The sequence below is a fragment of the Rattus norvegicus genome, chromosome 12 (genome assembly GCF_021556685.1).
Source record: "Rattus norvegicus strain SHRSP/BbbUtx chromosome 12, alternate assembly SHRSP_T2T, whole genome shotgun sequence".
Lineage (NCBI taxonomy): Eukaryota > Metazoa > Chordata > Mammalia > Rodentia > Muridae > Rattus > Rattus norvegicus.
In genome coordinates this window covers 50,042,649-50,060,290 of record NC_141545.1, presented here as the reverse complement: position 1 = coordinate 50,060,290, position 17,642 = coordinate 50,042,649, and the positions used below count along the sequence as shown (strand labels likewise).

The 17,642-nt window shown below is 53.5% G+C and overlaps 1 protein-coding gene across 5 annotated transcripts in view; it reads right to left on the bottom strand.

The window, feature by feature from the left end:
* Nucleotides 1-540: 540 nt before the first annotated feature.
* The window catches only part of Cmklr1 (chemerin chemokine-like receptor 1), a 42,167-nt gene continuing 25,065 nt past the window's right edge, over nt 541-17,642 (bottom strand). For 4 of the 5 annotated variants that reach the window (XM_087579217.1, XM_087579220.1, XM_087579218.1 and 1 more), the window contains exons 2-3: nt 7,760-7,847; nt 541-6,014 (exon numbers count right to left, since the gene is read on the bottom strand). In XM_087579217.1, the coding sequence (XP_087435343.1) occupies nt 4,894-6,012 (1,119 nt within the window). In that variant the 5' untranslated portion in view covers nt 6,013-6,014; nt 7,760-7,847 and the 3' untranslated portion in view covers nt 541-4,893. 5 annotated transcript variants of the gene reach the window in all.

Here is a 17,642-nt window from a genome sequence, read left to right as displayed (position 1 = left end):
TGGCAAAATGCAAGCAGCATTTCCAAGCTGAGCTCTTCTGGGGGTTCTGGGGGTACAGGGCAAGTGGAGCACACAGGTCCCTGCCCTGATGGGGTTCTCCTCCCAACAGGGGGCAGGCAGGAGACTACTAAAGGCATGAGTGGAGTGATTCTGGTGGCCATGCCACAGTAAGATGAGATCTCACCTGCGACCTGAACGGAGTGGCAGTCTCAAGAGGAGATGGAGCCTCTAGGCTGGAGACTTGTTTACTTGGTTTGGGGCTGTAGTGTTTGAAGTAAGATCTCATTGTGTAGCCCAGGCTAGCTTCCAATTCCCAACTCTCCTGCTTCCGTTTTTTGATCCCAGGATTACAGGGGAGCTGCCATGACCATGACTAGCAGATAGTGACATTTAGGGGGTGGGGGGCAGGGAGAGCATAGGTAAAGCAGCATCATTCACAGAGATGGTGGGGAGGGGGACGACATTCCCTGCTGTCCACATCTGTTCACGCTGCTCTTTTCAGGGACATGGAGGGAAGGTCACTCCTGGAGACACCGTGGATTGATTTGCTTCTAAAAGATCTTTAATTTTGTTTTCAAAAGGCATCTTCATCTCAGACAGACAGATTGAGAGTTTGTTACGGCTCCTGTCATTACTTCCAGAGACACCACCTACCCACATCCAGGCCAACAGTGAAAACGTCTTAGGAGTATCTTGCCTCTGCTCTAAAGCGGGTTTTTGCTGAGACCTGCCTCTACTTCAGCCAGGATTCTGCTGGACCCGGGGCAAACGTTCACCGAAGCTGATGCTGAAAGCTCGGGGATGAAGGGGGCAGCTTGGTGAACCGTGGGTATCTAAGCTGATCTTTTAAACTGACTCTCAGGAGCACGTGGACACCCTCAGTGAGGTGGGAGGGGGTGTCCCCCAAACCACACCATCCTGCTCAATTTTGTGATCTGTGAAACCCAGGGGAAGTGGGGGGGGGCACTGAGAAGGGATGGGCTTGAAGCAGTGTCTCTCCCAAAGCCCAAGGGCTGAGAGGAACTGACTGGCAAACCCTGTAAATGCCATACCCTTCCCCTCCAAGGACAGCGCAGTCCTTGGACTTGCAGGAGTTGGGAGTGGGGGTTGGGGGTGGAGGACAGAGACTGACTAACTTCTTGGGAAAGCAAGAACTTTCTAACAGACAGACAACCAGACGACAGGGCTCTCACTGACTATATGACCTTATGCAAACCCCTCACCTTTATGAATCTCTCCATCTCTTCATCCATCTATAGGCGTGGCGCTGGGTCTTATCAAAAAGGTCTCCCTAAGTGCTTGCCCCAAGCCTGAGCACAGCCAGGCCACATTTTTAGTGCAGCAGCCACTGAACCTCTTCAGCACAGCGGGGCATTCTCTGGACCTGTGTGTCTTCCTCTCTCTCCAGCTCTGTGTCCCCACCTGCCCAGTGACCAGGCATCTAGGCCAGGAGTTGGGTGGCATGCCTAGGGTTGCCCCCATCCTCTGGAGGAGACACGTCTGGGTGTCCAAGGCTAACCCCCTGCACAAACACTTGGAGTGATTCTGGCAGCCACAACCTCGACACAGCATTAGCACGCCTGGGCTAATGTATGTATTATTTACAGAGTTTCCCGATGTACTCAGAGAACTCCCCTGAGAAGTATAATTGTGCACTGGGAGGTACGTTTGAATAATATTTACAATTAATTTCCATCAACAGACTAATGCAGCAGGACCTCTGTGCTGCACAGATGGGCCCAGCGTTGGCTTCCTGCTAACCGCTCCCCTGAGAAAGCTCAGAGCTTTTAAATACCGAGCCCTCTGCTCTCTCCAGCTCTCCCAGTCTGGAGGCCTCTGGGGCTCCTGCTGCTCAATGCTGTAGCCTCCTGGCTTCCTCCTCCCAGTGCTCTCCACAGCAGACTCAACAAGCAGGTCTGAGCAGATCAGTCTGCACAGTGTCTCCCCAGCCCTGGTCTTCTGTCCACCTCCCGTTCCCTGCTCCCTGCAGCCCAGCCCTCAGGGCTCCCACATGGCTCTCTCCCTCCCCAGGAGTCCTGGCCTGCCACCCCTGCAGGTCCACCTGGAGCCCTCCTGGACCTTCCACCCACTCAACACCAGCCCACTCTCCCCAGGCAGCACCAGTCTTTCCCTAGGGCACATCCCTGGCCTTGGAGAAGTCTGACCCTCCCCATGAGGGACCTCAAAAAACACAGACCCAAGGTCACTCTTTTGACAGGGAGTCCCTGGAGATGATGTTTCAAAGAGAACCTGGATGGCTCAACAGAGATGGGGATTCCAAGGTGGGGCGGCTTTACTCCATTGCCTGTTCTCCCTCCCTCCTTTCTGTCTTCCCTTCTGTCCTCCCTCCTCCCTCCCCATCCTGTTTCCATAGGCTGACAAAGGTAATGTCAGTTCCAAGCCCTGAAGCCCCACATTACTTCCTAGCCGTGTGGCCCTTACTTAAGTTTCTGCATGCCACACAGGGACACAGCATCGTCCTCCCCGGGGTCCAAGCACAGACTACAGTGCTCCTTGGCATCTGGATGCTCAGAAGCACACTCCGCTCCCCTCCCCCACACTCCAGCGGTCTCCCCTTCTTGTCCCTCCACACCTTGTCTTGGTCCCACTGCTCATCACCCACCCGGGGGGCAGCCCGTGAGGCCATCTGCTGGGTCCCAGCTCCAGAGAAGGCGCTGCTGGCCCTGTTGGTCTTTAGGGGGACACAGAGGGCCACAGCACTTTGCCAGCTGCAGGGATTATATGTAAGTCCTGGGAGATGGGGGATCGGGGGCAGTTAGGCTGTGAGAAGTCCGTGAGGACAAGGCTGAAGGTTTCACTTAGCACTTGGCGTGAACTGAAGTCAGCACAGGGGTGTTATGACAGCCAGGAGGAAGAGGAAGAGGGTGGGCTCTAGGGGGTTGACATGGACTGGCGTAACACTCCTGCTGGTCAGTTTTTCCAATGGCAAAAGATTTGCTGGTCCCCTGCCTGGCCTGGCCAGCCCTCCAGGAAGTGCACTGTCCAAGGGGCCATGTGGCCCTGGTCACGGACAGGCATCTCTGTTGATATGATGAATCCCAGACCCTGGCATGCCTTGGTTGCACATGTGTAGCCCTGGGAGGGTAGGGGCGGGACAATGGGAACACGAGGCTATTTTTAAACCTCCCCTGTACTAAACCTCCCCTGTACATTCCGCTCTCTGAGAAGCCAGAGGTTCCAGCTTGGATCAGTTTGGAACTGCCTCATCGTAAGACCCAACCGGGGAGGAACAGTCTGTCCCCTGATGAGGTGTGACTCCCAGCAATCTAAAATTCGGGAACTGGCCAGGCCAGAGGACGCATGTCTGTGTGTTTTGCCCCGGTGGAGAAGTGGCTTGGAGGAGAACAGAGGACACTGCAGGGGCCAGAAGGCCTTGGACCAGAGAGGCTGACCTGCCAGGCTCCTCCTATGCTCACTCAGCAGATTTCAGGGTGTGCGTGATGGGACCCATGGGGGCTGAGGCTGGAGACAGCCTTTTCTTCGAATGTTGGATTGCTCTGAAAACAACATGCAAAACCTCGTAAAGGCTATTAAGGTGTCCACGTGGATCCACTGAAAAACCTGTATTTGTGGCTAAAACCCCAAACCCATTAGTTTCCCCCACCGCTGACTCTCCATCTTCCTTTCAGCCAGGAGAACTGGGGTTCTAATCCGGTCTCTGCCAACACCTAGCTGGGCCCCCTTGGGCCAGTTGCTTAACCTCTCTGAGCCTCTGCTTCCTCACATGCACGAGGACCTACCCCAGGTTTCCGTGAAGAATAAATGAGAAGATAACGTGTGAAGTGCTTAACATGGTGTGGGACATGTTAAATAAATGCAAGCGACCCCATCCCCAGGGAGGGAATGACATCAGCCAGGTGGAGCTGGGCCTGGGTCTTTGTTACTGACAGTGCATGGGGTTGGGTGAGTCATTTCCCTGTCAAGGGAGGGAGGCCTGATCCTGGGCTGCCATCGGGGCTGTGATGCCCCACGTGGGGAGTGTGTTCAAGGAGGAGTCAGGTGAGCTGGTCAGCAGCAGCCTTTGGAAGACGCTTTGAAGATAGTCCCAGACCAGTCTCCAGGGACATCCCAAGCCCTTCCAGCCAGTGCTGGAATGGGTTGGAAGCTTCTGTGAAGAGCCCCCTCCAGCCTGGGGGTACAGTGCTAGGGGGGTATACACACTGAAGCAAAGAGCTGCCACCATCTGAACCCCCAAGCACCCATCGTTGTAGCTCTGTCTCCCTGTGGCATGATGGTGTGAGATATCCTGTACCCACATCCTTTGGGGTTCTCTGCTCTCTGTCTCCACCTCTTCAACACACACACACACACACACACACACACACACACACACATGCACATACACACACACACACACAAGCACATACACACACACACACCTGGGCTGCCCTTGCAAGCAAGTTCTATGAAGCCCCTCAGGTCCTGGTCCTCCCCATTTTTCTGAAATCCAAAGTCAAGATCTTGGAGGATGACAGTGGTGGTGGGGTATTTGCTGGTTTGACTGTCATGTCGCCATAACAGGTCTGCAGTGACGTCCTCACCCACACTGAAGACTGTGCAGCATGTTTGGGGCATCCACAGTGAAATTGTGTGCCTGTACGTGGGTCACAGCTCAGACCTTGGTTTCAGAGACCCTCCCTTTTCTGAGCCGGTGGAAGTTGGTCCTATACTCCTGCTGCTGGGGCTCAGGTTGCTTGTCTGCCATTTTGCTGGAAGAGTGTCCACACTTGGGAACTCCACCCAAAACAATGGGCCGCCTTGCGCAAGACGTAGCGGGCGCTGGGGCATACCCAAAGGCTCCAGGCGTGTCTCCTACCTCAGGAGACAAGTCCCTGGGCTGTGGAGCCCATTGGGGACAGTCCCAGGGAAGGCTCAGAGGGTGCTGGTCTCTTTCTCATTCACTGAAGCCTTCTCAATCAATGAGGACATCTTGGTGAAGCTCCTGTGACTGGGGTAGGAGGAGGGTCCTGTGTCCTCGCTCAGGGCATTCACCAGGCGGGAGAAAAGGGCCACCTTGAATTTTTTGAAGTCGTGGCCCATGAAGACGTACAGGATGGGGTTCATACAGCTGTTGGCGATGGCGACGGCTGTGGCCAGGGGCAGTCCCAGGCTGAAGACAGAGGCTGGCACAGCCGTGTGGTGGAGCTCCAGCAGGTAGAGTGTGTGGTAGGGGCACCAGCAGAGGAAGAAGGTGATGATGATGGTGATGATGATCTTGAAGGGCTTCTTGGTCTTGGCCAGGCGGTTGCGCTGCAACTTGAAGACGATGGTGAGGTAACAGGCCGTGATGATGAAGACGGGGATCAGGAAGCCACAGAGGAAGCGGGTGACGGTGACCGCCACATGTCTGCTGTACCCTACCGGGTCTGTTCGCGGGTGGGTGGAATGAGAGAAAGGCTCGGGCGCGGCCAGGCTGAAGTTGTTGAAGCAGGTTATCTTCCCGTGGCTGGTGCTGACCGTGTCCCGGAAGACGAGGGACGGGGAACTCAGGAAGAAAGCCAGGACCCAGACAACCACGCAGGTCATGTAGGCCAGACGCACGCTGCGGTGGTTCTGGGACCAGACGGGGAGGAGCACGGAGATGCAGCGGTCGAAGCTGATGACAGTGAGCAGGAAGACGCTGGTGTACATGTTGTGGCTTAGCAGAAAGCTACTAATCTTGCACATGGCTTTCCCGAACACCCAGTGGTAGTCCATAGCGGCATAGGTGATGTGGATGGGCAAGAAGATGTTGAACAGGAAGTCAGCCACGGCCAGGTTGACAAACCACACGGTGTTCACCGTCTTCTTCATCTTGAAGGTGGCGATGACAATCACCAGGCCATTGCCTAGGATCCCGAGGAAGCACACCAAGCTGTAGATTACCACCAGGAAGACCTCGGCCACCTTGGCCTCCAGTGGACCCGCCTCCTCCAAGTCCACGATGTAGTCCGAGCCGTCAGAATACTCCTCACCGTAGATGCTGGAGTCGTTGTAACCCTCGTACTCCATCTCTGCAAGGGAGGACAGGGTTCACGGGCTAAAGGTCTCCGTGGGCAGGTGCTGAGGCATTGCCTGGCACCACCGAGACTTCCTCCTCGTCTGAGCAAGGCCAGGGTCGTGACGTCAACCATCTCCCCCTTCGCAATTTCTTTTCATTTTGCATTCGCATGCCTGTTTGTGTATGTATATGTGCGTGTACACTTGTGTGTGTGTGTGTGTGTGTTGTGTGTGTGTGTATGTACACATGTTCACATAGGCAAGTGCATGTGGAGGGCAGAGGGCTACGTCAGAGAAGACAGGGTCTCTCACTGATCATGAAGTTTATTAGTTCATCTACCTATCTCCACAGTCCCACTTCTCCTCCTCCTCCTCCTCTTCCTCCTCCTCCTCCTTCTTCTCCTCCTCCTCCTCCTGCTGCTGCTGCTGCTGCTTTCTCTTCCTTTTCCTCCTCCTCCTCCTTCTCCTCCGCCTCTTCCTCTTCTTCCTCCTCTTCCTCCTCCTCCTCTTCCTCCTCCTCCTACTGCTGCTGCTTTCTCTTCTTCCTCCTCCTCCTGTTCCTGCTCCTCCTCTCCCTCCTCCCACTCCTCTTGCTTTTCCTGCTCCTCCTCCTGTTGCTCATCCCGTTCCTGCTCCTTCTCTTCCTGCTCCTCCTTCTCTTCCTCTCCCCCTCCTTCTTCTGAGACAGGGTCTCACTATGAAGCCCTGGTTGACCTGGAACTCACTATATAGACTATAGACCAGGCTGGTCTTGAACTCAGAGATCCATCTTTCTCTGCCTCCTAGGTACTGGAATCCTTCTTTGTTTCTTTTACAAACACCTGTTGCCATCTTACAAGAAAGGCGCTGTTAAAATGGTTAGCATCTAGAGACAGTAACAGCTGGACCCCACAGGTCCAGGTAGGGATATGAGGCCAGATGGAGACCCAACTGAAGCTGTAGAGGTGGAACAGGTTAGGACACGTGGTGGTTTGAGTGAGAACGACCCCCATGGGCTCGTATGTTTGAAGACTGGGTCCCTATTTGGTGGAACCGTTTGGGAAGGATTAGGAGGTGTGGCTTCATTGGAGGAGGCATGTCCCTGGGGTCAGGTGCTGTCTCTGCCTCCTGCTTGTGAGATATGAATACTCAGCCACCATTCTGCTACCTGCTGAACTGTGCCTTTGCTCTGCCCAATATAGACCCTAACCTCCTGAACAGTGAGCTCAATTAAATGCTTCCTTTTGGGCTGGAGAGATGGCTCAGTGGTTAAGAGCACTAACTGATCTTCCAGAGGTCCTGAGTTCAATTCCCAGCAACCACATGGTGGCTCACAACCATCTGTAATGAGATCTGATGTCCTCTTCTGGTGTGTCTGAAGACAGCTACAGTTACTTATATGCATAAAATAAATAAACCTTTTAAAAAAATGCTTCCTTTCACAAGTTGCCCTGGTCATGGTGTTCTGTTAAAGCAATAGAACAGGTGACTGATATGAAGCTAAATGAGGAAAATGATGTCACCCTCTGCCCCAACCGCAAGTCTCATCTGCCTCTTAAGCCTTCCTTCCCAGATACTCTGTGCAAGGCAAATAGTCATTCAGTGTGCCCTAGGGTATAAACTATCACACCAGCTCTACACGGAGTGGAGAAGGGACCCTGTTGCTATGACCGTGGTCCCACTCACATGTCCAAAGCCCCAGGGACCGCCAGTCTAGCATCCTCTCCCGATCCCACCCGGCTGATGGGCACTAGTCCTCTTTGGAGACATGAGTCCCTACCTTTGGAGACCTTCACTGTTCACTGTTGCAGAATAGAACTCGAGGGTAGGTCCTCGGCTGATCAGTCACTGTGCACGGCTAGAAATACCTGCGGGGAGGGAACACAGGCAGCAGGTAGACTCAGAGCCCAACAAGGAGGAAACAGAACTCAGAGGACTGAGAGCCACTCAGCCAAGGTTTCCCTGCTGGGAAGCGGGGCTTTGAACCTGGAACCAACTGGCTCTACCCAGATCCACTGCTGCACCTCCTCAACACTGGCATAGAGGGCTAAAGACTGGGGGTGCGACACAGGTGCTGCGCAGATTGTGGGTGACTCAGTGGACACTCGCCAACACGGCGGGGCCCAGAAAACACTAGCCCACCAGGAAGTGGGAGGATAGGTGGTGGAATGGTTGGTTGCTCCAGCATCTGCCAGGCTCCTACGACACGCCCTCCATGCCATTCCCAGGGCCTCTTCCTAGCAGGCATTGCTGCGTATGGAAACTGGGCTGGTAGTTTGGCTCAGCAGGTAAAGACACTTGCTGCCAAGGCTGGCAACCAGAGTTCGTTCCCGGGGACCCACCCACACAGTGGAAGGGAAGTGGGTCTTCGGAATTGTCCTCTGACCTCCATACATGAACACAGGCACGTCTGTGCTCCCACACGTGTGCCAAACAAATGAGTAAATGCATAAATATATAGATACATCGATAATAAAAATAGTTGAAAAAATAGAAACGTGGAGAACAAAATGGCTCGTGTTTATAATCCTGGCACTTGGGGAGGCTGAGGCAGGGGGATCATGAGCGTTTGATGCAAGCCTGGGCAACAGAGTAAGGCTGCCTCCCACAGAGTGTGAAAACCTAGCCTTAGAAAGCCTTCATCAGGCCTGCTCGCCACCACGAGTTAGATACAGACCTCCCTGTCCCCGTGACCTTGTGTGGGGACAGTGACCCACACAGCCCCCAAGCGTTTGCAGACTGCCAAGCTGGTCCTGAATTGGCCACGTGAGCGACCCTGCTGGGTTTCCACACCACGTCTTGAGAGTTTGTGAACTTGGAGGTGCCCGAGGCGGTTTTTGGGTGCAGGGCTCGAATTTGTTCCCTCTAAGCTGTACAATCCTGGGGCGCATGACTTTTCTCGGAGCTTCAGGCTCCCCACTGATAAAACAGGCCCGTTCAGATCCCAGAATGTGTCGGTGTGTTAGAGAGCAGTGGACATCAGGATAACGGGATGCTTGGCTTGGCACGAATGCACACGGGGAGCCATCAGTACTTAGGAGTGGAACCCTTACTTTTATCCCCAGTGCCAACCAACGCCTCCCTTGTTACCAGCCACCTGGTGTTCAGGGCTGTCCCTCTGAGGCTACAAAGTAAGACTCACTGCCTCCAAAAAGTGTGAAAACTGGGGCTTAGCAAGCCTTCTTTGGGCCTGAGTTTTTGTTAAGTGAGAGCCACTTTTCCCTGGAGCTCTGAGATCAAGGGACACAGATGTGAGCTTGCACGTGCCCACACTTTGCAGACTGGGAGCCTATTCCAAGGGTATCCAAGGGATGAAGAGGGTAGAATGGGCAGACAGAGCAGGGATGCAGTGCAGTGGATGGGTGCTCACATAGCACCTACGGATGCATATCCCTAGTGCTGGGCGGGGAGGGGGAAGTGCGGAGAGGGTGAGAAAGAAGTAAGGAAGGAAAGAGGGAGGGAAAGAGAGAGGCCCTAATGTTGGGGAAGGCTTACTGTCTATGGCAATATGAGTTACCACTTTCAAGTCTTATGTGTTCAGGGACTAGGCTGAGCTCTTACGCCCCACAGCCCCACTGTGTGTGTGTTCATATGTGTGCATGGATGGGTGTGCATGTGTGTGTGAGCATGTGTGTGTGCATATGTGTGAGTGTGTCCATGTATGTAAGAGTGTGTGTGTCTGTAAGCATGTGTGAGTGTGCAAGCATGTGTGTACACCTGTATGAGTATGTGTACATACATGTGTACACGTGTGTAAGCATGTCCACAAGCAAGTGTGTAAGTGTATGTGCATGTGTGTGTAGGTATGTGTGTAAGCTTGTCCATAAGCCTGTGTATGCATGTGTGTGAGCATGTGTCCATGTGTGTAAGCATGTGTGTGAGCATGTATCCATGTGTGTAAGCATGTGTATGAGCGTAGTCTATGTGCGTATGCATGTAAGCATGTGTGCATTGTGTAAATGTATGCATTTGTGTGTAAGCATGTATGTGTAAGCAAGTATGTGTAAGCATGTGTGCATATATGTGTAAGCATGTGTGCATATGTAAGCATGTATGTGTAAGCATGTGTGTGTGCATGTGTGTAAGCATGTTTATGTAAGCATGAATATAAGCATGTGTGTAAGCATATGTGCATTGTGTGTGTAAGCATGTATGTGTAAGCATGTGTGTAAGCACTCTTGTGGAGGACACATCTTCTTCAATCTCTTATCTCTTTGTTGCTGTTGTTCTGGGGATTGAATGTAATCCTTATGAAGGTAGAGCAAACCCTATACTGAGTAAGCATCTCCCCAGCTTCTTGGTGTCCTCCCCCTTCAACCCTGGAAGGGTTACCATGTGGCTTGGGGAGCAGAAAGCCCTGACCAAGCTCACAGCTGGGTAAAAAAGTTATCTGAAGCCAGCAGAGCCCAGAGTTTAATTGCCGTGCCACAGAACTTCAGGTCAGCTCTGTGTGTGTGTGTGTGTGTGTGTGTGTGTGTGTGTGTGTGTGTGTGTCCGTCCACAGTCCCAGGTATGGAGGATGGAAAACAATTTCCTAAGGGTCTCTCCCCATGGTGGACTCACATACATAGACAGAGAGGTAGTGCTGGGCCAGGGTGAATTCCAGATATCCCAAGAAGTAAGAAGGGCTGGCATCCAGTTTTCTGGGACAAAGGACCTCTGAGTTGGTAAAGGCCAAGCAGGAACCAGGATGTGAAAGCTGACGGGGGGTGGAGGGAGCTCAACCCATTGGCCCCCCCATTGTGGCACAGGGGATTCAGAGACGCTCCCTGCTGACCATAGGAAGATGACCCAGATGATGTCATGTCTGGTTTGTAGGCTGGGCTGGGAGTAGCTGGGGTCAGAGGCTGAGCCAGGGCCAGGAGAATAGATTCCTCTGATGGTGTAGCCTTTACCTCCCTGCCCCCAGCCTACATGGAGGAGGGGGGAGGCCTCTCTGTCCCCTCACAGCCTGAGCAGCATGGATACCCAGGGGCCCTGGAGGGAGTGACCTCAGTTGCACTTATCTATAAGGGGATGTGAAGGGTGCCAGGGTCTGTACTGTGAGAGGCCGCAGGAGCTGACATCCAATGTGAAGTAGGGCCATCTCCCACACGCCTGAGTACCGAAGTCCTAGCATCCATTTCTAAAACTATGACGTTTGTGTGTAAAACCGCACGCCGGATACTTCCGCTTTCCTGGGGATTTGGTTCGATGTCTAACGTCATGGACACGCGTGTGCATAGTCTTTGTAAGACAGAATATTGTGACAAGAAATAATAAGAAAAGGCCACGCATACTCAGAGCACACAGCATTTTAGACCAAACAGATTCTTTCTGTCTCTCTGTGTGTCTCTCTGTCTCTATCTCTCTGTCTCTCTCTGTCTCTCTCTGTCTCTCTCTGTCTCTCTCTGTCTCTCTCTGTCTCTCTCTGTCTCTCTCTGTCTCTCTCTGTCTCTCTCTGTCTCTCTCTGTTGCTGTCTGTCTGTCTGTCTGTCTCTCCTTTATTTTCCTTTTTAAAAATTTTGCTTGTCTTTTCTACTTGGTGTTTGTTTGTTTTGAGAGAGAGAGAGAATCTTGTTTTGTAGGTCAGATGGTCTTCAAACTAGTGATCCCCTGTCTCCGAAGTGCCGGGATTATGGGCATCTGCCATCGCAATCAGCTTCCCGAAATTCTCTTCATCTATGGCTGGTCAGATCCAGGGGATAGAAAAATCCATCAAAGAGGAGGGAGGGCTGGCTATGCTGGGAACTGGCCAGGCACACCGTGCTGTTATTGACTTTCCCAACCCCTGCAGTGGCCTTTGTCAAGGCAGATGGGGAAAGGCCAGCCAGGGAGCCCTGAGGAATGGTGTGATCCAATCCATCTGTGTCCTGCTTGGGTTCAGGGCCAGGCTATGGGTGCATGCAGGGCTGGCCGCTCCTGACTCCCAGGTTCTTTCAGTCATGACAAGCACCTCCCTCCTGCTGCCCAGGACACTGTGTAGTTGAGATCACAATGAATACCTGGCTTCTGTCAACTCCAAAGAGATATAATATGGCTGTCCCTCACAGGAATGTCCCCCACACCCTACCACTACCACTACAATGCTCATGGAATAAAGACCTGGGACCCTATATGTATCCTATGTCCACATAGGTAGCTAACCCAGGCCAGAGTGCTGGCCCCATGCTAGACATGCTCAGATAGCCCCAAGTGGTGAATGAGGAAACGGGTTCAGAGAGGTGAGGCCCCTTGCCTGCAGCCACACAGCTAGGAAGTGTGAGTGGGGTCTGACCCCCAGGACTCAAAGGAAATGCTCATACACCCCCATTCCTCTGAAGAATTGGCAGTCCTTAGTCCCAGCTTTCCAAGACTCCAAGCTTTAACCTTGCATCCTGAGAGCTCAGCCCTCCCCTGTCCTGACCCCACAAATGTGCCCTCTCTACGTCTCCTTCCCAGGGGTTCCTTCATCGTCCCTTTAAGGTCCCTATAAGCTGCGATCTGTGAGAACCATCCCTGCAAAGCTGTGTGATCTGTGTCCGGTAGCGCAGTACAAGGCGCCCACGGAGAGACGCCCTTGAGTAACATGGAGTAACATGGCTCCCCTTGAAGAACTGTTGTTTCCTCCATCTCCATAATCTGTGATCTCAATGAATCACTTCTCCCCATCTTCGTGTGGCCACAGGGAGGCGCGGGGTCGTGTTTGTGGATGCCGGCAGTGACTCCCTTAACTCCGTGGTTCTGCAGCTTGTCATGGTGGGTCCTTGTATATCTAGCCCTAACCTGTACACAGTCACCCAGACGCTGGACTAGGCCCCATCATCCTCGTCAGCTGCCAGGCTCTACCACCCTCAGGAGCAATACCGCTGTTGCTCCACTGTGGAGGTGAGGGAGCTCTCATCGTGCTCAGCCAGTGACTGCTTTCATGCCCAGATCACTCCAACCTCCACCCTTGGTTGTAGAACACAGAATTCGTTATTTTGAGTCTGCCCACACCCTTCCTGGTGCCCCGGGGAGCCCTCCCCTCTAACAGGACACCCTCCTCCTCTTGGTGGTTTCAGTAAGGACAGGCCCCCATGGGCTCATATATTTGAAAGTTTAGTCACCAGGGAGTGGCACTACTTGAAAGGATTAAGAGGCGTGGCCTTGTTGGAGGGAGTGTACTGCTGTGGTGGTGGGCTTTGGGGTACAGAGCCCATATCAAGCCCAGAGCCTCTCTGCCCTCGGATAAGTAAGTATCTCTCAACTACTGTTCCAGTGCCTGACTATCGGCCGTGCTCCCTGCCGTGATGATAATGGACTGACCCTCTGTAAGTGTGGGGGAGCATCCAGTTAAATGTTTTCTTTAATAAGAGTTGCCATGGTCATGGTGTCTCTTTGCAGTTAGAGAACAGTGACTAAGGCACTTCCTCTTGTCCCACTTTTAGAAGCCCTGTCCCTCTTAGCCAAGGAGCTCACCCTCCCTAGTTTCCAGAACCATCTGGCTGAGGTCAGGGACACACATGGGGTCCCAGATGAAGCCAGCACATCAGCCAGCCTCCCTGTCCTCAGTTCGCCTCCAAGCCCAGGGACAGGAGAATTGTCCTGCCTGCCCAAGGCTGCCAGGGTCTCCAGGCTCCTACCCACCTGACACAGGAGCCTACAGCTGCTACAGCGGGGACAGAGCAGCAGTCCCTAGACCTCTCTGAGGCCCCAGATACCCTGCATGCATCCGACCAAGCCCCCACCCCTCTAGTTCATCCTGGTCCCAGTAAGCTTAATAGAGGAAACCTAGGAAACCCAAGGCCCCAGCCAGAGGCCTCCTGTTGGGACAGGGGTGAGACGTTGGGGGGTATTGGGGGGGGGGCTGGTTAGAAGTTGGGTATGGAACATCCTTTTGAACCAAATCCAGTACTGGCAACAGCCACCATGATACAAAGCAACATTTCCTCTCAAAGGCATCCCTGAAGAGCAGGTTCCAGTCTTCCCCAACAGTGGCTACAATGATGCTGGTTCTCTCAGAAAAGTTGGTCTACTGGTGCCTGTGAATTGGAGCTAATTGTTTGTATGTGGGGGGGGGGGGCATGGTCTTAGCACAGTAACTAAGGTGAGACTGTCCTGCAAATGGGTTCTAAATGAGGTGACAGAAAAAGAGAAGGGGGGCTGGGGATTTAGCTCAGTGGTTAGAGCGCTTACCTAGAAAGCGCAAGGCCCTGGGTTCGGTCCCCAGCTCCGGAAAAAAAAAAAAAAAAAAGAACCAGAAAAAGAGAAGGTAGGCGGCCTGGACCTGTGATCCTCATGGCCAGAGAAGCCAAAGCTGCAAGGCAGAGCTTGTCAGAAAGGGGGAGGGGGGTGGGGGGTGGGGGGGAGAGAATGAGAGGGAGAGGGTGAGAGAAATAAGAGAAGACAGAGGGAGAGAGGGGGAGAGGGGGAGAGAGAAGGGGGAGGGGCAGGGAGGGGAAGAGAGAAGAAGGGGAAGGGGGAGGGAGAGGGAGAGAAGGAGGGAGATAGGAAGAGGGACACAGAGGAAGGTGGAAAGAGAGGGAGAGAGGGAAAGAGGGGAAGGGGAAAACAGGGATGAGATAAAGACAGACAGAAACAGAGAGAAGTGACAGAAAAACTTGACATTAGAAGGTGAGGTCACATGGCCACCTGGAGCCACTGGAGGAGGAGGAGGGAGAGAAGGGGGAGGAGATACCCCCTCCCCCAGGTGGATTGCATCTGACCCCTTGGACCCAGGCTTCTGTCCTTCAGAGTTTCCAAGAAACAATTTCCTATTGTTCTCACCCTTAGGAGATAAACAGTAGGACTTCCCACAGCAGACGGCTCACAGGGGCGGGGCCTATTGTCCTGTAGAAGCAAAAGACTGTGGCTGCCTTACAAAAATGCACGAACAGCCTGTTCTCTGAGGAAAATGGGGTCTGCTTCTGCTTTGCCCCCTCAGGTCAATCGAAGAACACTGGACACCAACCGGTGTTCCTTCTGATCTATTCTGCCTTCCTAGTGCGATCAAGCATCCATCCGCGTGGGGGCATGGAAGCGTCCTCTCCGTCTGGTGACCTCAGAGCGGTGGGTTCTACATCACAGCCCTGTGTTCTCAGAGCAAACAAATCCAGACATCGCTTTCTGACCGCTTTTTATGTCTGTTTAAGACAGTTACAGCCTCACAGCCCAAGGTCATCCCATGAAGCGTTCCCATTTCTCCCATAGTGCATTACGCACAGCTCTGATGGAGAAACTGTACCCCATCGCTGCTCAACCAAGGCCACCGCAGACTTAGATCCACTGCCTAACGTCAGCTCCTTCCCCATTAGCCCTGCTCTGGCCCAGCACACAGTAGGTACTCAGTAAATTTACCCCTTCCTCTTGCGCGGCATCAGAACCCGCTGTGCCCTTTCTACGTGCGTGTGTGTCTGTCCCCATAGAGCTCTGCAGTGAATGAGGTTGTCCACCGCCACTTTAAGGCTCCAGAGAGGCTCCTGTGTCCACCTGCGTCTCGTTTTTTTAATTTGGATCCTTTCCAGGGTCGAATGTTGAGAGCTGGGAGGCTCCATGGGCCCAGGTTCTGCCTGAAGCCTCCAGGGAAGCCCCAAATGCTGTGCCTTCCCTGTCGACAAGGGCTACATCCCCCTAAACTGTGAGCTGAAGTAGACCCTTTTAAAGTTGTTTCTAGCGATGGGAAATACTGAGTGATGGGAAGTGACTATGACACTCGCCCCCCACGCATAATCAGAAGAACCAAAGAGGAACAGCTATCTAGAACGGCCAAGGGACCCTGGGACAATCCAAATGGAGACCATGACCCCGACAGGAAAGTAGCCACCGGATGGGAACAGGTGACATTCCTTTTTTTTTTTTTTCTTTCTTTTTTTCGGAGCTGGGGACCGAACCCAGGGCCTTGTGCTTGCTAGGCAAGTGCTCTACCACTGAGCTAAATCCCCAACCCCACAGGTGACATTCCTAAACCGTACACACGCAAGCCAATGAGCAAGATGAAGGACACACGGGCACATGCTGCGGGGAGCTCTCTGGAGCTGGAAAGGCCTCGGGAGTCTAGGAACTGAGGTGACCAGTGGAAGCTCCTGGGATAACACCCAGGCAGCCCTCCACGGCCTGGCACAGAGTCCACTTGGGCCACGGGAAGCAAGTCTTCCTCTTGAGCAAACGCTTGAGTGAGTGAGGGGGATTTCTATGTGCAGGGATGGCTGCCAAGCGGTCTGGGAAAGTTGGGCAGGGGAGTGGGGCAGAAGGGCTGGGAGCCAGGAGGCCAGGTGTGGCATCATTCAAAGAGTGACCTGGGCCCGGTCACATCCAGAGTGTGACATACCACACTGTGGGAACAAGGCAGGCTGCTCTCCCCACCCCAGAGGGTCGCATATGCCCACCCCCTGCTCTTCCTCCTGCCAGCATCTTGGGTGTTCCCTACCTGTTAGTCCTCCCACAGAGCCCCAGGTCCTAGGTGCTGGGAGTAAGAAAGAGCCCATGGGGAAACTAGCACTTAAAAACAGTCAAGGTTCTGAGGACACCAGTGGGACATAGGTGCCTCTGCCAAAGGCTGGGTGCTGGAGCTCCTGAATGCTAATCATGGGGAGGAGGGGATTAAGAGGAGCCAGGTCCCCACCCTAGGACACTGAGTCACTGTCAGGAGCTGTTGTGCACAGAGCCCCACAGAGCAGGGGGTGTTAGAAAACTCATGCAAAGAAGCAGTACACAGCAGGGATCCTGTGACCTACAGACCCATAATGGACCAGCTTCGTGGGAGGAACATGGGGAGGAACAGTCAGGGAAGAGTACTGGGGAGGAGCACTCAGGGGAGCCAGACCCAGAACCCTGAAGAAAGCCCCTAAGACCAGAGCGGAGCCTGCAGGCAATTGGTAGTACGGGTCAGAAGGCATGGATGTTGTCTTCCTCATCTCTTTCTTGAGGGAAAACGAAAACAAACAAAATCAAAACAAACAAAAACCTCATAAGCACAAACAAACACCCTAAACCCCTGCCTTTGGTTTACACCTGGGCGACATGACACCCAGGTCACTGGCTCTACAACCAAGCTACGCTAGCAAAGCGAAAGTCAAGCCCCCCTCAGGGCCACACCCAACAGCCTTCTCTGCCAGGCTGGGGTGACTCGAGGGAAGGAACAGAGGCAGTTTAGCGGGAGGTCGCTGGTCACTGTCCCCACATCAGAAGGTCCTCAGCAAGCCGACACTTGCAGGACCAAGCGCAGCCTTCTGCCCACATCCCACATCTGGTTTTACCAGCCACAGAGAACAAAGCCCCAAGGCAAGTGTCATCACCTTCTTCCTCATTAAACTAACATGTGCCGCATTCTTGCTACATTCTGGCCACCGTCCCACATACTGTTACAAAGAGGCGACTGAGGTGCAGAGAAACTAAGTCACGTGCCCAGGCTCACACAGCAAGCTCTGCCAAGAAAGGTGACATCAAGCTGGCTGCTGGGCTTTGGGAGAAAACGGACAGGTGGTCGGCAGGTGCTTTCCCCCAGCGCCTCCCCAAGACACACCAAGCCCCATGTCTTTTGCCTTGGAGGAACCTCCTAGAACCCTACAGGATAATGCTGTTCACTGTCCTGAAGTTCCCTCCAGCCACTCTGCCTCTAGTGAGTGGCTGGCTGTGTGAGGGACACCTCTGATCACTCATTACAGACACACACACCCCATCTTTCAAAGATGTGCGGGCGGGCGCGCGGGGGGGGGGGGGCAGCT